This window comes from Doryrhamphus excisus, chromosome 16, assembly GCF_030265055.1.
Source record: "Doryrhamphus excisus isolate RoL2022-K1 chromosome 16, RoL_Dexc_1.0, whole genome shotgun sequence".
NCBI classification, from domain to species: Eukaryota; Metazoa; Chordata; class Actinopteri; order Syngnathiformes; family Syngnathidae; genus Doryrhamphus; species Doryrhamphus excisus.
The window spans coordinates 18233449-18256468 of record NC_080481.1 but is presented as its reverse complement, the minus strand read 5'-3'; the positions used below and the strand labels follow the sequence as shown (position 1 = coordinate 18256468).

General features: G+C 41.7%; 2 protein-coding genes across 4 annotated transcripts in view; one reads left to right on the top strand and one right to left on the bottom strand.

The window, feature by feature from the left end:
- Positions 1–13188, top strand: part of rapgef3 (Rap guanine nucleotide exchange factor (GEF) 3) — a 30275-nt gene extending 17087 nt beyond the window's left edge. Inside the window, exons 8-27 of the mRNA XM_058050652.1 lie at positions 3216–3292; positions 3482–3628; positions 3690–3790; positions 3869–3957; positions 4044–4122; positions 4202–4352; positions 4575–4645; positions 4739–4769; positions 6477–6549; positions 6618–6755; positions 6835–6932; positions 7897–8022; positions 8908–9089; positions 9167–9257; positions 9334–9384; positions 10509–10596; positions 10680–10744; positions 10838–10892; positions 12039–12110; positions 12921–13188. Coding sequence (XP_057906635.1) covers positions 3216–3292; positions 3482–3628; positions 3690–3790; positions 3869–3957; positions 4044–4122; positions 4202–4352; positions 4575–4645; positions 4739–4769; positions 6477–6549; positions 6618–6755; positions 6835–6932; positions 7897–8022; positions 8908–9089; positions 9167–9257; positions 9334–9384; positions 10509–10596; positions 10680–10744; positions 10838–10892; positions 12039–12110; positions 12921–13039 — 1904 coding nt within the window. The 3' untranslated portion in view covers positions 13040–13188. The remainder of the gene's footprint in view (positions 1–3215; positions 3293–3481; positions 3629–3689; positions 3791–3868; positions 3958–4043; positions 4123–4201; positions 4353–4574; positions 4646–4738; positions 4770–6476; positions 6550–6617; positions 6756–6834; positions 6933–7896; positions 8023–8907; positions 9090–9166; positions 9258–9333; positions 9385–10508; positions 10597–10679; positions 10745–10837; positions 10893–12038; positions 12111–12920) is intronic.
- A 26-nt stretch (positions 13189–13214) lies between these two features.
- Positions 13215–23020, bottom strand: part of itga5 (integrin, alpha 5 (fibronectin receptor, alpha polypeptide)) — a 75890-nt gene continuing 66084 nt past the window's right edge. For all 3 annotated transcript variants that reach the window (XM_058050649.1, XM_058050650.1, XM_058050651.1), the window contains 9 exons: positions 22553–22632; positions 22402–22482; positions 22211–22316; positions 19979–20137; positions 19795–19908; positions 18697–18810; positions 18277–18378; positions 17997–18119; positions 13215–15953 (listed from right to left, as the gene is read on the bottom strand). In XM_058050649.1, coding sequence (XP_057906632.1) covers positions 15870–15953; positions 17997–18119; positions 18277–18378; positions 18697–18810; positions 19795–19908; positions 19979–20137; positions 22211–22316; positions 22402–22482; positions 22553–22632 — 963 coding nt within the window. In that variant the 3' untranslated portion in view covers positions 13215–15869. The remainder of the gene's footprint in view (positions 15954–17996; positions 18120–18276; positions 18379–18696; positions 18811–19794; positions 19909–19978; positions 20138–22210; positions 22317–22401; positions 22483–22552; positions 22633–23020) is intronic.

Below are 23020 nucleotides of genomic sequence, written 5' to 3'. Positions count from 1 at the left end.
ATTTACTCCTTCAAGTTGCCTCCAGGCTAGAATTACCTCGTCCATAGTAGTTTTCTTTAGGAAAACTACAGTAGTACATCTACAGTAGTAGATGTAGTAGTAGTAGTACTACATCTAAGGAGGAGATTTGTACATAGCGGTCATCAACAAGCAGCGGGTGTGTGATTTATGGTACACTGGAACACTTAACAATACAAACAGTGCAGGTAATATGGCTGGGTAGACGACCCCCCCCCCCCCTCCTATATAGGTACGGGGGGGGGGGGGTATCGGCTGTAAAAAAAAGAAACACTGTCGAAAATGCCCCCCCCCCACCGAAGTAATTAACTAAACTTCGCCAATAAAAACAATCATGAAACGCCAACTTCATCCCGAACGCCAACGCCCCCCCCCCCCCCACCAAAAGAATTAATGCCAATTAATGATAATTAACAAAGGAAAGCCGCAGTTCCACTCACGGACTAGCATCCACCTGTCAGTCACCCTGGAGTTGATCCTCGGGTCCGGAACATGGCGGCAAAGTCCGAATTCCCAAGGCTGAAATCCGAGCGAAGGGAAAAGGAAATCCATCATCTGGTCTCCTGACAGGTTGACCTGACAGGTTGGTCCTCGTGGCTCGAACGCCGGCTCTCAGGATCGCCGGTCGGCGTGTGACGTCACTACCTTTTTCCCACCAACCACCCCCGGGCGCGCCGTATGAGTCATCTTAAAGCCACGCCCCCTGCAGGAGTGCCTTGTCACCGCAGTGGCCCCTGCTGGTGGAGAGGAGGAATGACAACTATGATGACGTACATAAAGCATGTGTACAACTCCTATAGATGTTCCCCTGATGTTCCCATGATGTTCCCCTGATGTTCCTCTGGATGTTCCCCTGATGCTCCGCTAGATGTTTGCCTGATGTTCCCCTGATGTTCCCCTGATGTTCCCCTAATGTCCCCCTGATGTTCCCCTGATGTTCCTCTTGATATTCCTCTTGATGTTCCTCTGATGTTCCTTTTAGATGTTCCCCTGATGTTCCTCTAGATGTTCCCCTAATGTTCCTGTGATGTTCCTCTAGATGTTCCTCTAGATGTTCCCCTAGATGTTCCCCTAATGTTCCTCTGGATGTTCCCTTGATGTTCCTCTGAGATGTTCTCCTGATGTTCCTCTAGATGTTCTCCTGATGTTCCTCTGGATGTTCCCTTGATGTTCCTCTAGATGCTCTCCTGATGTTCCTCTAGATGTTCTCCTGATGTTCCTCTAGATGTTCCCATGATGTTCCCCTGATGTTCCTATGATGTTCCTCTAGATGTTCCCCTGATGTTCCCATGATGTTGCCCTGATGTTCCTCTAGATGTTCCTCTCGATGTCCCCCTGATGTTCCTCTCGATGTCCCCCTGATGTTCCTCTAGATGTTCCCCTGATGCTCCTCTAGATGTTCCTCTGATGTTCCCCTGATGTTCCCCTGATGCTCCGCTAGATGTTCCCCTGATGTTCCCCTGATGCTCTTCTAGATGTTCCCCTGATGTTCCCCTGATATTATAGATCAGGGGTGCTCATTAAGTCGATCGCGAGCTACCGGTCGATCGCGGAGGTGGTACTGGTCGATCGCTGGTCGATCGCGGCGTGACATAAAAAAAATATCCCAGCATCAATGCCGTCACTTGATTGACATACAGGGCAGCCATTCAGATGACAACTGAATGTTGCCCTTCGGGCGACCAATCAAATCAAACAACGTCTCTAAGTGCAGCAGAACTTACGATGTCAGCCTATCATCCATCCCCGTTACTTGATTGACATACAGGACAACCAGTCAGATGACAACTGAATTTTGACCTTTAGGTCACCGCTCATGCGTAAACAACGATGCAAAGTGCTAAGCTAGTCGGCGAATTGCGAGATTTTAAGCCCTCGCTAAAGTTTATGGTCACTAAAATGAGTGAAGGAGCTGGACCAAGTAAAAAGGCAAAAACATATCACTTCCATACGGAATGGGAGGTGGACTTTTTTTTCACAATGTCTTTTTCGAAGTGCGTTTGCCTGGCTAACCTGGCTATCCTGGCTAACCTGGCTAACCTGGCTATCAGCAGCTACTGTCCGGACTATGCATCCCTGGCTGGTTCAATTCAGTGCAAGTCATCAAAGTAAACTCAGGTAATTAGAAAAAATGTTAATAGTTAATTATGTGTGTTTTGCAATATTGGCTCATTTGGTTATGTAAGGTACATCAACATACATTGTACGTACAAATAATCCTCAATACATTTGAAAATAAATAGATGTTTTGCATTTTTGTAGTGGGTAGATCATTTTGACTCGCTCATTTTAAAAGTAGCTCGCATGCTGAAAAAGTGGGAGCAACCCAGGTCTAGATGTTCCCCTGATGTTCCTCTAGACGTTCCCCTGATGTTCCCTTGATGCTCCGCTAGATGTTCCCCTGATGATCCCCTGATGCTCCTCTAGATGTTCCCCTGACGTTCCTCTAGATGTTCCCCTGATGCGCCTCTAGATGTTCCCCTGATGTTCATCTGATGTTCCTCTGGATGTTCCCTTGATGTTCCTCTAGATGTTCTCCTGATGTTCCTCTAGATGTTCCCCTGATGTTCCCCTGATGTTCCCCTGATGTTCCCCTGATGTTCCGCTGATGTTCCCATCATGTTCCTCTAGATGTTCCCATGATGTTCCCCTGATGTTCCCCTGATGTTCCTCTAGATGTTCCCCTGATGTTCCTCTAGATGTTCCTCTAGATGTTCCTCTAGATGTTCCCCTAGATGTTCCCCTGATGTTCCTCTAGATGTTCCTCTGATGTTCCCCTGATGTTTCTTTAGATGTTCCTCTAGATGTTCCTCTGATGTTCCTCTAGATGTTCCCCTGATGTTCCTCTAGATGTTCCCCTGATGTTCCTCTAGATGTTCCTCTAGATGTTCCTCTAGATGTTCCTCTGATGTTCCCCTGATGTTTCTTTAGATGTTCCTCTGATGTTCCTCTAGATGTTCCTCTGATGTTCCTCTAGATGTTCCCCAGATGTTCCCCTGTACATGGACCATGACAGCAGTTTTCCTACAGCTGAATTTGCAATATAGTGATGCGTTTACGGCCCCCCTACCTCTGCTGATGGACTTATGCGCCATCCCAGATAGCCCACCAGAACAAGCATTCATTGCTGACCTTGTCCTCCTCCTGGGAACTAAAACCACCAAAGTCATCCTCTTCCGTGTTCTTTGGCCCTGCAGTGTTCAGTCAGGGCGATAAAGGTACTTCCTGGTACATCATCTGGAAAGGATCCGTCAACGTGATCACCCACGGGAAGGTAAGTCCAGCCGGGACCTCGTTTCGTGTTAATTGGACTCCAAAGGCAATGATTGTTGACTTGGCCATATTGTACTGAGCAGCCAGGACAGAGTAAAGCGTGTTTTAATGGGCGAGCTTCTTCAAAGTCTGCCTAGCAACAAGACCATTGAGTATCTGGACCAGGAAAAAATGGTGTCCACGTCTACAGGGTCTGGTGACCACGCTGCACGAAGGCGAGGATTTCGGGCAGCTGGCTTTGCTGAACGACGCCCCGCGCGCCGCCACCATCATCCTGCGAGAAGACAACTGTCACTTCCTGCGTGTGGACAAACACGACTTCGTACGCATTCTCAAGGTGGGTCTGGCAACACGTCCGTGAGCAAACGCATCCTGGACCTTCTCTCCGCTCCACTCAGGACGTGGAGGCCAACACGGTGCGCCTGGAGGAGCACGGGAAGACGGTGCTCGTGCTGGAAAAACGTGCCGACTCGGCCGAGCTAGGAGGAGCCGGAAACAAGTCAGGACTTTTATTTTGAAAAGCGATGTCGCATGGGAAGCTCTCGTGGTGATGATGATGGGCGGGTCCTTTGGGCAGGTACACGGTGATGGCAGGAACGCCGGAGAAGATCCTGGAACACCTCCTGGAGACGCTCAAGTTGGACTCCGGCGGTGGCGACGCCGTCGGTGAGATCTTCTCCTCCTGGTCTTTTTCTTTTCCTCTCTTCCAGGGACTTTGATTGACACGTGCGTCTGTTTTTCATGGCCGCCAGATTCGTGTGTGAGCGACTTCCTGCTCACCCACAAAGTCTTCATGCCGTCCAATCAGCTGTGTCCGGCGCTGCAGCAGCAATATCCTTCCCGGGCAGCGTGCATCTCGTAGGGAGGAAGTAGGTCTAGGTTCTTGGTTGTTCCTTAACCAGCGGTGCACCTACCACGCCCAGCTCTCCGAGGGCTCCGAGCAGGAGAAGGCCGCCTACGTCCTCCACGCCAAGCAGAAGGTGGTGAAGCTGGTGGGCCAGTGGGTGGCGCTCTACGGCCGTCTGCTGAGGGAAGACGGCGTGGCGGCAGACTTCCTGGAGGTGAGGAGAGGAGGTCTCCGCCCCTTTAAGAGATCATTCTACGCAACAGCTGCGTTTTCACCTTTGATAATCATCCGGAGTGCATGAGAAAGCAGAAGGCCGGATGCTGAGCACTCGTCACATGTAGATGCCGCCATGGCGTGGAGCTTGTGAAGAGACCGATACATCAGGATGTTGCCTACAGCCGCAGATGCCCGTAACGATGCTTTTGGAATATTTCAGAGGCTGAAGGAAGACATGGCCGACCATCCGCCGCTCTGCAGCGTCCTCATGGACAGAAGAAGAACCAGAGGGTGAGAAGAACACCTTCACGCCCTCCAACGACTCATTGATTGATTGATTGATTGATTGATCATTTCAGCAACTTTCACTTTCACTTTGACCAGGATGGATAATGGATACCACTCACTCAGCAGGGTAAATACATCCTTCCTTCCTTCCTTCCCACCTTCCTTCCTTCCTTCCTTCCTTCCTTCCTTCCTTCCTTCCTTCCTTCCTTCCTTCCTTCCTTCCTTCCTTCCTTCCTTCCTTCCTTCCTTCCTTCCTTCCTTCCTTCCTTCCTTCCTTCCTTCCTTCCTACCTTCCATCATCCCTCTATTCTTCCTTCTTTCATCCATCCTTCCCTCCCACCACTCATCCTCTCCTCCTATCCTCCTTCCTTCCTTCCTTCCTTCCTTCCTTCCTTCCTTCCTTCCTTCCTTCCTTCCATCATCCCTCTATTCTTCCTTCTTTCATCCCACCACTCATTCTCTCCTCCTATCCTCCTTCCTTCCTTCCTCCTTCCTTCCTTCCTTCCTTCCGTCCTCCTTCCTCCTTCCTTCCTTTCTCCTTCCTTCCTTCCCACCTTCCATCATCCCTCTATTCTTCCTTCTTTCATCCATCCTTTCCTCCCACCACTCATCCTCTCCTCCTATCCTCCTTCCTTCCTTCCTTCCTTCCTTCCCACCTTCCATCATCCCTCTATTCTTCCTTCTTTCATCCATCCTTTCCTCCCACCACTCATCCTCTCCTCCTATCCTCCTTCCTTCCTTCCTTCCTTCCTTCCTTCCCACCTTCCATCATCCCTCTATTCTTCCTTCTTTCATCCATCCTTCCCTCCCACCACTCATCCTCTCCTCCTTTCCTCCTTCCTTCCTTCCTTCCTTCCTTCCTTCCTTCCTTCCTTCCTTCCTTCCCACCTTCCATCATCCCTCTATTCTTCCTTCTTTCATCCCACCACTCATTCTCTCCTCCTATCCTCCTTCCTTCCTTCCTTCCTTCCTTCCTTCCTTCCTCCTTCCTTCCTTCCTTCCTTCCTTCCGTCCTCCTTCCTCCTTCCTTCCTTTCTCCTTCCTTCCTTCCCACCTTCCATCATCCCTCTATTCTTCCTTCTTTCATCCATCCTTCCCTCCCACCACTCATCCTCTCCTCCTATCCTCCTTCCTTCCTTCCTTCCTTCCTTCCTTCCTTCCTTCCTTCCTTCCTTCCCACCTTCCATCATCCCTCTATTCTTCCTTCTTTCATCCATCCTTCCCTCCCACCACTCATCCTCTCCTCCTTTCCTCCTTCCTTCCTTCCTTCCTTCCTTCCTTCCTTCCTTCCTTCCTTCCTTCCTTCCTTTTACTCCTATTCATCCTTCCTTCCTTCCTTCCTTCCTTCCTTCCTTCCTTTTACTCCTATTCATCCTTCCTTGCCTGTTTCTTTCCTTTCTTCCTTCCACCCTTCCTACCATCCATCCTTTTTTCATTCTCTTCTTCCTCCCTTCCTTCCTTCCTAATTTCCATCTATGTATTTTGCATCCTTCCTTCCTTCTGTCCTTATTTTCTGTTTTTTCCATACAACCTTCCTTGCTTCCTTCCTCCCTTGCTACTATCCATCCTTCTTACCTTGCTTCCTTTGGTCCTTCCTACTCATCATCCTTACTTGCTAGCATTCATCCTTCCTTCATCCCTTGGCTCCTTCTGACATCCCTCCTTTCATCTAACCTTCCTTCCTTCCTAGCTGCCTTCCATCCTTCTGTTCTACTTTGCTTCCATCCACCCTTGCCTCCCTTGCGTCCTTGCATCCTTGCGTGTGTTCCAATGAGGAGGAGATGGAAAGATGGAATTGTGGAGACGGAATCCTGTGATGCGATGTCGTCCCCAGAAGTCCTTCAGCTGGTTCTGTCCGAGCGAGGATCCGCCAGGGAGGATCCAGCCAATCAGAGCGCAGGATAAAGGTGAGGGGGGGGGTTTGGGGGAGAGCTGACGGAAGAGCTGACGGGGCTGTTTGTTGTGGGTCACGTAGTCTTGTACCGGATCCACACGGCGGACCACCGGGCGCTCACGCTCACGCTGCCCGTCGACGCCACCGTACAGGAAGTGATGTCATCGCTGGTGAAACCCGGAGGAGATCACGTCCTGGTCAGGATGACCTCGGCGGGAGGTGAGCCCCACCAACGAAGCCTTTGCCTCCTGGCGGTTCTCCGCGTACGCTAACGCTAACGCTCGGGAACCCACCACAGAACGCGCCGAGCTGAAGCTGGACGCCTCGGCCGTCTTCACCGCGCTCGGACTCAACGAGAGACTCTTCGTCTGCGCCGCCGCTCAGGTGGAACATCTGGTGAGATGCGTTCTCTTTGCCGCGTCGGGGAGTGGGGCAACGTCGCTCCTGCCCCTGCCTTCGTGATGACTCGGGAAATCATCCGTGACGGATCTGTGACACATTTCTCCTAAAATGGACACATTTTCTTTCTTTAAAAAAAATATTCCTCCATCAAAAATTTGTTCTTTTTATCATTAAATATTAAAAAAAATATATTATTCATTAAATATAATTTAGATCAATATTTTATTTTCAGAAAATTAGAGGGGGGTTGATGAAAAGGTATTTATTCCTGGAGAATTTGTTTTTTGTTCTTTTTCATATTTTAGCTCAAAATAATATATAATAATATTTTTATATAATAATATTATATAATAATATATATAATAATATATATAATATAATAAATATTTTAATAATATATTTAAAGGTTTTTTTGTTAAAAATTTATTTTTACATGTATTTTTCAAAACAATATTTTTCTTAGAAAATACTTTCATTTCTAAAAAAAAAACAATAAAAAAAATTGTTTTTGAAATTTTTTGAATTTCCAATTGTTCTTAAATATGTTTTCATCAAATGTATATTCTTCAAATGTATTCTTGTAATATTTTCTTCTTCAAAGCAATACATTTTACAAAATGTTTGTAAAAAAAATGTGTCCATAGAATAGTAGTTATTAAACAATAAAGAGAAAAAGATTTTAAAACATCTTTTTCTCCACACAATATTATAAAATATCTTTTATTCTCATAAAATGATTTAGTTTTTCTTTGAAGATTATTAAGATGAAAATAAGATTTAATTTATTTTTATTTTTATTTATTTTTAATTTTTTTTTATCCTCCTAAGAAGTGACGATTTAATGACAAATATTTTTTTCCTGAAAAGTCTGCTCCTTTCCATGCACGTGGTAAAGGTGTAACAGTTAAAGTGGTACTTGAGCGGAACCTTTGTCTTGCATGCGGGACTTCCTGTCCAGACGCCCCTGAGCGAGCAGCAGGGCCCCGAGCGAGGCAGCGCCACCACCCTGGAAGTGATGTCCTCCAAGGGCATCGCCGGGGAACTCACCAACTACGACTGGGAGCTCTTCGCCGCCATGCACGAGGTCAGACGTCTAGACCGTTGCTGCTCCACGGCGCCCTCTGCTGGTGGAATATTTACACTACAAGCCAGCCAGTTGCTAAATACAGAACAAAGAAAGACAGCATTATTTCAAAGAATTATCATTTTTAAATATATCCTTTTTGTTTAAAAAATTCTAAATACATCTTTGAAAAAAGTACAAAATTAGATAAAATAATAGTAATGCATAATATTAATGTAGAAAATAAATAATTGGTGTGACAAAGAAAGGAACTGTTTATGTTATTGTCATTTATAGTAAAAAGATAATTATGCTTAATGATAATTATTTATTTAAATAAGTTGAATAGCATAATATCATACTTTGACTTGAATCATGAAAATATGTTTTGTTTTCTACTAATGTTTATAAATTAAACAATAATTTTGTAAAACAAAAATACAGACATTAAAATGATGTGTTCATGATCCAATATTTTAAATATAAAAACCAGTATTTCTGATTGAAATGATTTTAAAAATTAGATAACATCATAATTACAGTAAATAATAATGTTAATATGTTGCAGAAAATTATATTTAATATTTGCAATGTGGATTTTTATGTAATTTCAAGGTCTTTGTTTTTTTTAAATACATTTAAATACATTTAAAATTGGATCAAATAATAATAATAAATTGCATAAATTGTATAAATATTTATAATAAAGTATATATATATATAATAGTTTATTTGTGTATTTAAAATTACATAAAATAATACTAACAGGAATTAATAATATTAAGTATTATTAAGGATTGAAGTATTTTTCTATTTTTGTTATATTGTGTGTATATGTCTATTTTTGTATATATGTATTTTGAATGTTTCCATATATTGTGATGTTTAAAACGTGTCCCGGTCCAGGTGGAGCTGGTCCACTACGTGTTGGGGCGCCACAAGTTCCCGGGCGCCATCACGGCCAACCTGGAGCGTTTGGTGCGGCGCTTCAACGAGGTCCAGTACTGGGTGGTGAGCGAGCTCTGCCTCTGCGAAGACCTGGTCAAGCGAGCCGTGCTGCTCAAGAAGTTCATCAAGATGGCCGCCGTGTAAGACGCTTCCGGCTGCGGCGTCCGTCCGTCTCGTCCGTCTCGTCCGCACGAGGTTGACTTTGGTGTCCTTTCAGATTAAAAGAGCTGAAGAACCTCAACTCCTTCTTCGCCGTCATGTTTGGTTTGAGTAACAGCGCCGTGCAGAGACTTTACAAGACCTGGGAGGTGACGCCTCGGCGCCGTACGACTTTCACGACGCTTAGCTTTGCACTTCCTGTCTTCAAATGCTTGTCCTTCACAGAGGATCCCCGGCAAGACCAAGAGGATCTACTGTTCCTACGAGAGGATGATGGTAAATTCACATCTGAAGCCTTTAGCTTGGCCTCCTTCTTCTCCTCCTTCTTCTCCTCCTTCTTCTCCTCCTCCTCCTCGCACGCCAGGGAAACACGTCACTTCCGCACGGCTTCTTTTCTTCCAAATCCCAGCAGGACTTCTTCTTCTACTGGGATTCTTTGTTTTGGGGAGGGACATTCATAATGGGGGTTCATGGGGGCAAAATAATCTTTGTTTTCACGGATACATTTCATGGTTTTAATTGTATACTGTATCACTTTATTCCTATTTTTTTAAATACAAAAAAATATTGTTTTTATTGTCATAAAAGGAAGATTTTTTTATTTTTTATTTTTTTTACCAAAGCAGTATCTTTTTATTTTTTTTTCTTCCCCAAAATTGTGTAAAGTAGCATTTCTTTTCATTGTTATTAGATTTATAAGTTGTTTTTTTTTAGAAATATACTTATTTTTCCTCAAAACGTTTTTTCTTTGTCAAAATTATATATTATTATATATTATAATTTTTCCAAGTTTTTACTTAGAAAAAAATATTCTTGTTAAAAAAATGTATGTATATGTATTTTATTATTTGAGTTTTTCTTTTATAGGGTGTTTTTTTTTAGTTTTTTAAAATTACTAAAAAATGCTAAAATTTCTCAGAAAAAAATATTTTCTGAAGGACAAAATTGTATATATTTTAATTTTATGGTTGCAAAAAATATTTTGGAAAAAGTAAAAGTTATTTTGTCCAAACAATATTTTATTGTCACGAGATGGTTTTTTTCTTCTCAAAATTAAATTTTAAATTTTATTTTAGAAAAATTATTCTTGTTGAAATTAGTTTTTTTCTTTGAATATTTTTTAAGGAAAATAATATTTATGTGTAAATATTTTATTATTGTAATTTATTTGTCTTTTTTTCTTGAAATAATTTTTGTATGTCTAAATATATGTATTTTACGATAATGAAACGAGGGTTTTTTTCTTCTCGATAAAATACAATTTCTTTTCTCACAACAATATATTTTTCCTAAAAAAAAAACGTGTGTTATTGTGAGAAGATGTGGCTATAAATGCCCCATCTGGATCATGCCTGCTCTGCATGAAGTATAAAAGAGGTGTGCCCGTGTGTTGCCTTCAGGATCCATCACGGAACCACAGAGCGTACAGGCTGGCTGTGGCCAAGCTGAGTCCGCCTTACATCCCCTTCATGCCGCTCATCCTCAAGGGTAAGTGGTGGGGTTCAACCCCCCCCCACCACCATCCGCCCCCCATTTTTGTGCACTACAGAATCCGTGTCTTCTCTTCTCAGACGTGACCTTCATCCACCAAGGGAACCCCAACCTTGTGGAGCGACTGGTCAATTTTGAGAAGATGGTAGGTGATGGACCTTAGGTGGTAGGTGATGGACAGGTTACCATGGAAACAAAACACCTTGGGAACTAAGGAATGTCGGAATGTCGTCCACAGCGAATGATCGCCAAAACCGTCAGGATGGTTCAAGTGTGCAGGAGGCAACCTTACGGTGAACGTTCATCCTCTTCTACTGATGACCGTTACTTACGTATATCGCTTACTGCTTACTATGCGCTCTACCGTGCACACTTACAGCACTTTACCATGCACGCTTACAGCACTGTACCATGCACACTTACTGTACTGCAATATGCACACTTACAGCACTGTACCATGCACACTTACAGCATTGTACCATGTACTTTACGATGTACACTGACTGTACTTTACGATGCACACTTACAGCACTGCACCATGCACACTTATAGTACTGCACCATGCACACTTACAGTACTGCACCATGCACACTTACAGTACTGCACCATGCATACTTACAATACTGCACTGTGCACACTCACAGTACTATATTATGCACACTTACAGTACTGTACCATGTACACTTACAGTACTGCACTATGCATACTTACAATACTGCACTGTGCACACTCACAGTACTATATTATGCACACTTACAACACTGTACCATGCACACTTACAGCATTGTACCATGTACACTGACTGTACTTTACGATCTACACTCACAGTACTGTACTATGCACACTTACAGTACTGCACTATGCACACTTACAGTACTGCACTATGCATACTTACAATACTGCACTGTGCACACTCACAGTACTATACTATGCACACTTACAGTACTGCACTATGCACACTTACAATACTGCACTGTGCACACTCACAGTACTATACTATGCACACTTACAGTACTGTACCATGTACACTTACAGTACTGTACTATGCACACTTACAGTACTGTACTATGCACACTTATACTACTGTAATATTACAATATAGTATTAGTGCCTTATTTATTGTCATTGAAAAGTTTTTCTAAAAAAATGTTATATTTTAAAATATTTTTTTTGTAAAGAAACTATAGGCATTTATTGCTAGTAATAATAATATAATTATACTTAGTTTTAATTCATATTAAAACATAATCATTATTATTATGTAAAAAAATATTGTTGCAAGTATTATTACTTAAAACATTAACAATTGAATAGCAATAATGATAATGTCATTTTTATTTTCAATGAATATTAAAACACATGAATCAATATGATTATTATAAAAAAATATTGATGTGATGGCCAATTAATGTACAAAATGCCTTTTGACGTCCCCGCAGTGCCGTCATCGCCCCAGAGAGGATTAGCCGATCGGATGTTTCTCGAAGGTCCCGCTGCTCGCCTTTCCACGTGTAAGCGCACGTTTGAAATATGGATCACTTTCATTTTATCTGTCATTTCGGCCATATTTATTTTAATAAAGTCAGACACTTATCAGAAAAAGTTGTAAATGTACGAGAATAAAATCGTACATTTTTTGTAACAACAAAGTTGTCAATTTACAGGAAAAAAGTCACGCATGTACGATTCATTTTCCTGTAAATTTACAACTGTATTATTTATTATTAAAAAGTCATACAAAAATGTGTCAAATTTACAAGAAAATCGTCATAATTTGATATTTTTTTCTTAATTATTCTTTATTAAAAAGTCATGCAAAAAAAAGTTGTAAATATACTAAAATAAAATTGTACTTGTATTATTTTTTTCTTGTAAATTTACAAATTATTTATTACAATTATTTTTAAAAAGTTGTAAATTTATGAGACAAAAGTTGTGAAATTACAAGAAAGAAGTCTTAAATTTACGCCTTTTTTCCTTTCAGACAGTACGATTTTTTTAATTCAAGAAAAAAAAATTCAAAATAAAAAAAAACTGTATTTTTTTATTATAAAAAAGTCATACATTTTTTGAAAAAATGTTCTAAATTCATGGGAATAAAATCGTAAATGTTGCTTTTTTCTTGTACATTTCGAAGTACTAATTATTATAAAACATTACGAAAAAATGTAGAAATGTATGACTTTTTGTTGTGAATTTTGACTGTAAATTGTACTCGTGTCTTAGAATGACTTTTATGTTAATATTTGGGAAAAAATATGGACATGTGTAAAGTGGTATATATTTTTCTAAATGATGCTACTTGGTTTTTGTGTTTCCAGACTCTGACCACGCCCCCCCCCTGAGTAGTCCCAGCAACATCCGCCATTACATCCACCACCTGAAGGTGATCGACAGCCAACGCAAGCTAACGCAGCTATCAAGAACGTTGGAAAGCTAGCAGCAGTCGGCGCGGCGGCCATGGCGACAGACCGCTAAAGAAACCACGCTAGCCTCTCACTTCCTGGTCAGTCGTTGCTAAACCAATCACTGCTCACCGCCGTCCTGTACATGCTTCCTGTTTCATACGCAATAAATTATTTTCCCAAGCGACCTGCGTCTCCATTCGGGTCAAAAGAGAAAAGCTTTATTTCAAATACAAACAGGACAAGGTTGACATTTTGTAAATCACCGCGGGATCTCCTCCAGGGGGGAAATGCCCCAATATGGGGGAAGAAAATAGACAAGTTCCGATAAAAGTGTCCTTGTCTTAAATATGTACAACATGATTTGAAAGGGGGATGGGGGCAGTGCCTTGGATGATGGACGCCTGTCCTTCTAAAGACATTGAAGCAGCAGGAGGCCAGAAGGCCATGATCCAGGATGAATGGATGATGGTCGATCACCAGGCCATCCATCCAACCATCCATCCATCAACTGCTTTGTGTTCCAGCAAATAAAAAAATCCTTAAAAACAGCAAAAAGTGGAAATGATCAAGACAGAATGAAAAATGTGCTTATGGAAAACGATACGGATTTCAAATCAACTTCTGGCAACAGCAAACAAACAACAAACATCTTTATAAATATTGCACCTTTAAACAACAGTCAACTACCAGCGCCTGCTTGGCCCGCCTCCATCACCGTATCGCTATACTTGGACATCGGTATCAGGATACTTGGACATCGGTATCATGATACTTGGACATCAGTGACAATGGTGTTGTGATACTTAGACATCAGTATCATGATACTTGGCCATCGGTGATAATGATATCATGATACTTGGACATCTGTGACAATGGTATCGTGATACTTGGACATCAGTATCATGATACTTGGACATCGGTGACAATGGTATCATGATACTTGGACATCGGTGACAATGGTAACATGATACTTGGACATCCATATCATGATACTTTGACATCAGTGACAATAGTATCATGATACTTGGACATCAGTGACAATGGTATCGTGATACTTAGACATCAGTATCATGATATTTGGACATCGGTGACAATGGTATCATGATATGTAGACGTCAGTGACAATGGTATCATGATATGTAGACGTCAGTGACGATGGTAACATGATACCTGGACATCCATATCATGATACTTGGACATCAGTGACAATAGAATCATGATACATGGACAAAGGTGACAATGGTATCATGATACTTGGACATCAGTGACAATGGTATCATGATATGTAGACATCAGTGAAGATGGTATCATGATACTTGGACATCGGTGACAATGGTAACATGATACTTGGACATCCATATAATGCTACTTAGACACCAGTGACAATGGTATCATGATACTTGGACACCAGTGACAATGGTATCATGATACTTGGACATCAGTGACAATGGAATCATGATACATGGACAAAGGTGACAATGGTATCATGATACTTGGACATCAATGACAATGGTATCATGATACTTAAACATCAATGACAATGGTATCATGATACTTAAACATCAATGACAATGGTATCATGATACTTAAACATCAATGGTATCATGATACTTGGACATGGGTGAAAATGGTATTGCGATGCTTCAAAATCAATGACAATGGTATTGCAATATTTTCACATTTATGACAATAGTATTGCAATAATTGGACATCAATGACAATAGTATCACGATACTAGGACATTGATAACATTGGTATCATGATATTTGGGCACTGACGACAATGGTATCATGATACTTGGACTTTGATGACATTGTTATCGTGATACTTGGAAATTGGTGATGTTGGTATCGCAATACTTCAACACCAATGACAGTAGTATCACAATATTTCTACATTGATGACGACAATAGTATCATGATACCTGGACATCAGTGACAACGGTATCATGATACGTGGACATCAGTGACAGTACATATAGTCACAATATTTCCATATTGATGACCATGGTATCGTGATACATGAATGACAATGGTAGACTTATGGCACACAACGATATCGCAACGCTGATACCGAAAGTCATCCATTTCAAAGTATCGTAATACTATGGCCATGGTAGTATAAACATTGCGATACTGCAATTACTGCAATACTTGTGATATGGTACGGATGTTGCCAGAGTGGGGCGGGGCTAAGCAGGAGGTCTGGGAGCTGATAGGCTAACAACAATCATTCATAAATAAAGCGTTCACACCAAGCGAGCGACGCGAGTCAGCAAATATTTACACCAAAGTGGAGTACTGCAGTCTTTTTGCTCAATGACTAGTCGAGTACTACGCCGAGTACTTTGTCACAGTAACAAGACGCCGGCTACACGCTAACAACTTAGCACGCTACCGGGCTGCCGACTGTCACCTTCGAGTCCGCCCACACAAAGAAGCACCTGGAGAAGTCTCGGGAATAGAACCATCAGTAGCAGGCCGGTTGAGGAATAAAAATAAAAAAAGAGGGCGGAGTCAGTCTTTGGCGTCTTTGTTAGCCAATCAGTAGATTTCCTTTGAGTGCAAAAACAACTGAAGCGATGCGAGCCGCCATCGTGGTCGTCATGGTCCCTCATCATGGATGGACCCCAAGCACTTTTTCATACCCGCGTTTTCCTCTTTGGACGCTGGAGGCTTTTTTTTTTTTTACCCAGCATGCTCTAGGGGTGAAAACTCCATTGCAAAAAAAAAAAACACATTCATTTGGTTTGAAGGATGGTCGTATTGTCTTCGGTCCACACCAGTTCCAGTGGTCTCTGCCTGCAATCACGTGGCCTGGGTCTCTGGGTCTCTGGGTCCTGCAGGGTCCGGAGGGGTGCTCTCAGGCTTCGGAGGCGGCCTGGGGTTTGAGCTGGGCTTTCTCCATGGCCGTGCCGTACGGGAGGGAGCGCTTGAAGAAGCCCAGCTGGCACACAGAGGACACAATGTTGACCATCAAAGGTCCAGCACCCGTATCGTACCCGTATCGCACCACTGATAACGATTACTGTGATATTTCTGTATTAATGATAATATCGGATAGTCAGGATCAGCATACTTTATAGATGATAATCATCTATCACCCGTATCGCACCCGTATCGCACCACTGATAATGTTGCCAAACGATTACTGTGATATTTCTGCATTAATGATAATATCGGATAGTCAGGATCAGCATACTTTATAGATGGTAATCATCTATCACCCGTATCGCACCCGTATCGCACCACTGTTAATGTTGCCAAACGATTACTGTGATATTTCTGCATTAATGATAATATCGGATAGTCAGGATCAGCATACTTTATAGATGATAATCATCTATCACCCGTATCGCACCCGTATCGCACCACTGTTAATGTTGCCAAATGATTACTGTGGTATTTCTACATAAATGATAATATCAGATAATCAGGATCAGCATAGATGATAAACATCTATCACCCGTATCGCACCACTGATAACAAGGTTGCCAAATGATTACTGTGGTATTTCTAAATTATGATATCACAATCAGGATCCGCAAACTTCATAGATGATAATCATCTATCACCCGTATCGCATCACTGATAACAATGTTGCCAAATGATTACTGTGGTATTTCGACATTTATGATAATATCGGATAATCAGGATCAGCATACTTCATAGATGATAATCATCTATCACCCGTATCGCAACACTGATAACAATGTTGCCACATGATTACTGTGGTATTTCTACATTTATGATAATATCACAATCAGGATCAGCATACTTTATAGATGATAATTGTCTATCACCCGTATCGCAACACTGATAACAATGTTGCCACATGATTACTGTGGTATTTCTACATTTATGATAATATCACAATAAGGATCAGCATACTTCATAATTGATAATTGTCTATCACCCGTATCGCACCACTGATAATGTAGCCAAATGATTACTGTGGTATTTCTACATGAATAATAATATCGGATAATCAGGATCAGCATACTTCATAGATGATTATCATCGATCACCCGTATCGCACCACTGATAACAATGTAGCCAAATGATTACTGTGGTATTTCTACATGATGATATCACAATCAGGATCCGCAAACTTCATAGATGATAATCATCTATCACCCGTATCGCACCTGTATCGCACCACTGATAATGTTGCCAAATGATTACTGTGGTATTTCTACATTTGTGATAATATCACAATCAGAATAATCACACTTCATAATTGATAATCATCTATCACCCGTATCGCACCACTGTTAACAATGTTGCCAAATGATTACTGTGGTATTTCTACATTATGATATCACAATCAGGATCCGCAAACTTCATTGATGATAATCATCTATTACCCGTATCGCACCCGTATCGCACCACTGATAACAATGTTGCCAAATGATTACTGTGGTATTTCTACATTTGTGATAATATCACAATCAGGATCAGCATACTTCATAATTGATAATCATCTATCACCCGTATCGCACCACTGATAACAATGTTGCCAAATGATTACTGTGGTATTTCTACATTTGTGATAATATCACAATCAGGATCAGCATACTTCATAATTGATAATCATCTATCACCCGTATCGCACCACTGTTAACAATGTTGCCAAATGATTACTGTGGTAGTTCTACATTATGATATCACAATCAGGATCCGCAAACTTCATAGATGATAATCATCTATCACCCGTATCGCACCCGTATCGCACCACTGATAACAATGTTGCCAAATGATTACTGTAGTATTTCTACATTTATGATAATATCAGATAATCAGGATCATCATACTTCATAGATGATAATCATCTATCACCCGCATCGCACCCATATCGCACCACTGATAACAATGTAATACGGTAATACTTTTCCATTGACCACAGTAATACTCCAAGGTTTCCGACAACAGTATCATGGCACATGGTACTTCCTCTACACAGGTATCGTGTAGTGTTCCTCTGACAGACCTTGTATAGGATGTAGATGAGCAGGGCGAGGAGCAGCAGACCCGCCAGGATGGCGAGGATGATGATCCACAGCGGGACGGAGTTGTCGATATCGGGCTTGTTCCAAACCACCGGAGTCACCACCTGAACACCACACCATCGTCTTATGTCCATACTTTATGATACCATTGTGATACTTTTACACCAAGGGCCACAGTATCGGGATAACTTCATACAACTTGGCGATATTGGAAAATACTGTGAAAAGCATAAGCTTTGCTATAAATACTAACGGTAGTACCTTCTTGTGTCCACTAGGAAGATGTCTGGGCTTGATGGCGTAGGGCATGGTCTTCACGCTGTATCTGGCAACACACTCCAGCACGTACTGCTTGTAGGCTTTCTGCAACACAAACATGCATGTAATACGCCAATAGGACGCCAGGTGGCGACAAAGACGAGGTGAAACTCATTTCTTCCGTCATGACGGCTCTTCTGTACTGTAGTTGATTCACGTCACGTGTTCTGATATTAAACACGGCCAAGTGGCTCAAACGGGACAGAAGAAGGTTAGAACTCAACTCAGCCATCATCTTTGGCACAACTATACAAGATTCCCTTTTCATTTCCTGACCAGGTCTGGAAATGGAGCCCGGTGGGAAAACACCAGTCAAAGCTGATCCGTGGAATTAAAAAGAAAAAAAAAAAAGGCTTTACAAACCTCCATGAAAGTCTCCGCCCAGATGCGGGAGCGCACTTTGAGAATGGCGGTGGTCCCCTTCTCCAGCAGGCCCACCTGGCACCGCAGGGCCCAGCAGTCCACATTGGAACACGACTACAAACACAAAGCAGGAAATGTGCTTCAGTGTCCCAACATGGAAAAGTTGGAAAATATTCTTAATCACTTGGACATCATGTCAGTCAAATGAACACATCCTTTATTTGACCCTGGAACAGATGATTTATTTCCCATGGGATGTATGTCGTCCCAATTCAAACAAATGAGAACTCCGTGTTCTGACTTCCGGGTTCCGTTGGATATTCCAGCCACGCTAGCGCAGGCAAAAACATTCCTGGAGTGGCTGACAGGTGAAGGACGCGGATTTTCAAAGAACCGCATGGTCCAAGTCCAACAAATAGGAGCCACAGTCATGCCGCGGGTCGAATAAAAAAAAAAAAAAAAAAAAAGAGTCCAATGTTGGAAAGATCCCTCCCATCCACGCCTGCTTCCAATCAAATTCCAAGGAATGTCATGCGACTGTAAAAAAAAAAGGCCCGAGCACCGGTTTTCTCACGGTGGTCTTAACGATGCGCCCGTAAAGCAGCCGAGTGTGTTCAAGACCTGATGTGGAGGAAGACCACCCCCACCGGCCCCCCGCGGGGGACGAGATGCAACACTACTTCCTGTCTTCTTCTCTTAGGTTCTGTTCAAGGTTCCTGGTGGATTATCTCCGGCCTCGTTTGGAATCCTTTGGATTAATCTGATGGATTTCTGCCACCACAGTCGTTCGCTACCCGCTAGCGAGGCGATCGAATTGATGAAAGGATACTTTGTGTTCTGATGTAGTACTGCGTTTTCTGTGACTTTGTGTAATACTTTCGGTCTTATTTGGTTTACTGCAAGAATGGCTGGCATTGCCCTTGACTACTAAGCCCAAGATGGCCAAGGATCTGAGGTCAAAGGTCATATGTGAACATGATGTTTCAGTAATTGTATTCACGCTGCCAAGGTACTGTACATACAGTACACGAGTACACAAGTACTTCATGGGTCATGTTGTAGTTTGTGTGAGACAAAGGAGTAAAGGTGTTGTCTTACCAGGTTGGTGAGGTGAGAGAGCGGGGGGGCGTTCCTGTGGACGTCCCTCTTCTCCACGCGATGCTCGGCCGCTTTGAGCGCCAAGTGAGGCGGTTCTGTCGGCGCGTGCTGCAGCTGCGGCGTAACGTGTAGACGTCAACACAAACAATCCAGACGCAGCGTCCACGCGGGCGTCAAGACTCACCTTGAGACGAAGGTGGTTCACGTTGCCGTCGGCGCTGCAGTTGATGGGGCCCTCGGTGGAGAACTCCAGGGGGTAGAGGAGACCGTGGCCCTGGGCGGCCAGCGGGCAGCGCAGCTCCAGCAGGGTGTGGCTGATGCGACCCGGCCCGTTGTTCACCAGCTGGAAAACAACATTTTAGTTCATTCGGGTTTTACAAGTTTTAAAAGTTGCATAAGGACGGATGTTGTCTACACCAGTCAAAGGTTCTGAGACACTTTCCCATGCTATTGAATGATAAAGTGGCTCTAAACTTTTGTTTCTAATCTGTAGTCAAAAGTTTAGAGACACTTTTGCATGCTATTGAATGATAAAGTGTCTCTAAACTTTTGACTACAGATTAGAAACAAAACTTTTGTTTCTAATCTGTAGTCAAAAGTTTAGAGACACTTTTGCATGCTATTGAATGATAAAGTGTCTCTAAACTTTTGACTACAGATTAGAAACAAAACTTTTGTTTCTAATCTGTAGTCAAAAGTTTAGAGACACTTTCCCATGCTATTGAATGATAAAGTGGCTCTAAACGTTTGTTTCTAATCTGTAGTCAAAAGTTTAGAGACACTTTCGCATGCTATTGAATGATAAAGTGTCTCCAAACTTTGTTGGCAAAAGTTTAGTCACTTTGTCATTCAATAACATGGGAAAGTGTCTCTAAACTTTTGATTACAGATTAGAAACAAACGTTTAGAGACACTCTCCAATTCTATTCAATGAAAAGTGTCTCTAAACTTCTGTTTCTCATTAGTTGTCAAAAGTTTAGAGACACTTTCCCATGTTATTGAATGATAAATTGTCTCCTTACTTTGTTGACAAACAGAGACACTTTTTCATTGAATAGTATTGGAGAGTGTCTCTAAACTTTTGTCTACAAATGACAATCAAAAATTGACTACAGAGTAGAAACAAATGAATGACAGTGTCTCTAAACTTTTGTAAACAAAGTTAAGAGACACTTTATCGTTCAATAGCATGCGAAAGTGTCTCTAAACTTTTGACTACATATTAGAAACAAAAGTTTAGAGACACTTTTCATTGAATAGAATTGGAGAGTGTCTCTAAACTTGTTTCTAATCTGTAATCAAAAGTTTAGAGACACTTTCGCATGCTATTGAACGATAAAGTGTCTCTTAACTTTGTTGACAAAAGTTTCGAGACACTGTCATTCATTTGTTTCTACTCTGTAGTCAATTTTTGATTGTCATTTGTAGACAAAAGTTTAGAGACACTCTCCAATACTATTCAATGAAAAAGTGTCTCTAAACTTTTGTCAACAAAGTAAGGAGACACTTTGTCATTCAATAACATGGGAAAGTGTCTCTAAACTTTTGACTACATATTAGAAACAAAAGTTTAGAGACACTTTTCATTGAATAGAATTGGAGAGTGTCTCTAAACTTTTGTTTCTAATCTGTAATCAAAAGTCTCTAAACTTTTGTTTCTAATCTGTAATCAAAAGTTTAGAGACACTCCCATGTTATTGAACGATGAAGTGTCTCCAAACTTTGTTGACAAAAGTTTAGAGACACTTTGTCATTCATTTGCTTCTAATCTGTAGTCAATTTTTGATTGTCATTTGTAGACAAAAGTTTAGAGACACTCTCCAATACTATTCAATGAAAAAGTGTCTCTAAACTTTTGATTACATATTAGAAACAAAAGCTTAGAGACATTTTTTAATTCAATAGCATGAGTAAGTGGCTCTACACTTTTGACAACTAATGAGAAACAAAAGTAGAGACACATTTTCATTGAATAGTGTTAAAGAGTGTCTCTAAACTTTTGTCTACACATGACAATCACAACTTTGAAGACATTTTCCAAGACATTTTTTAATAGCATTCCAGAATGAGAAAATCTTTCTTCCACATTGCATGTCCCAAGTGTTGGAATTATTGATAAAACATATTTTACAATGTCCTTTAGGGCGCTTTCAACTCTGCCTAGCAACAAGTATCCAGAACATGCAATTTGTTATGTCAGAGCGACATACCAAAATGGATAAAATATTTTTTGTTACATTAAAATTCCACACCAAATATCCCATACTTGGAAAGTGGGAACCAGTTTCTGAAATTTCTTCCACATTTATTAAAAATGTAAAACAGTGAAATATCAGTAATGAACATGCATCCCACCTACAAAGGTAGCAAAGGCTGAGCTGGTTGGAGAGGAACCGATTGGAAAAGCATGGCTCACCTCGTAGATGTGCTCCACGGCCGGCCCCACTTCCTGCTCCACCGCGTAGTTCTTGGTCACCTTCCAGTTGGCGGGCGGGAAGAAGACCTTATCTGGCCGAGACACCCTGAAAGCAACGCCCTGGGAGTGAGAACACGCTTGGAAAAGTCCGGAAGAACCTCCACCGGAGAGACGTGGCGGCGACTCCTCACCCCTGCAGGATGACCTCAGCCTGGACCACCACCTCCAGCTTGCACGACTCCACCTCGCTGTGGGAGTTGTCCAGGTTCTTACTGCAAGAGGAGGGATGGCGGTTAGTAGGTCCGGAGGACCAGAAGAGGAACCTTTGGTGATGACGATTACCTGCGGATCTGCAGCTCGAACTGGACCGTTTTGTGCGTGTCCTTCAGGCGAGGAACTGTGAAGCGAAGACCTGCCCACAGCTGGGGGGAACAATCATGGGTGAAATAAAGTGGGACGAGTCACAGAGATGGACGGAACTACGGCTAGCATGCACCACGTTGCCAAATACAACACAAAACCATTAAAGGTCATATTAAATGTACACATTTATTATTATTATTTTTTATTTTAGGACAAATTGTGAATTGTTTGACCATCAAAAGTACCCGTGAAATGTATTCTTCATTTTTGAGTTGACATTAAATTTATTGCTGAATGAAAATGTATTTTAAAAAAATAATACAATGAAAAAAGTGTCATTAATGTAAGACAGACATATTTAAAAAAAAAAAAATCAGTATTTATATCCATTTTATATTTGGACAAAATACATTTTTTTATTTTACTCATTTTATACACTTGATTTTA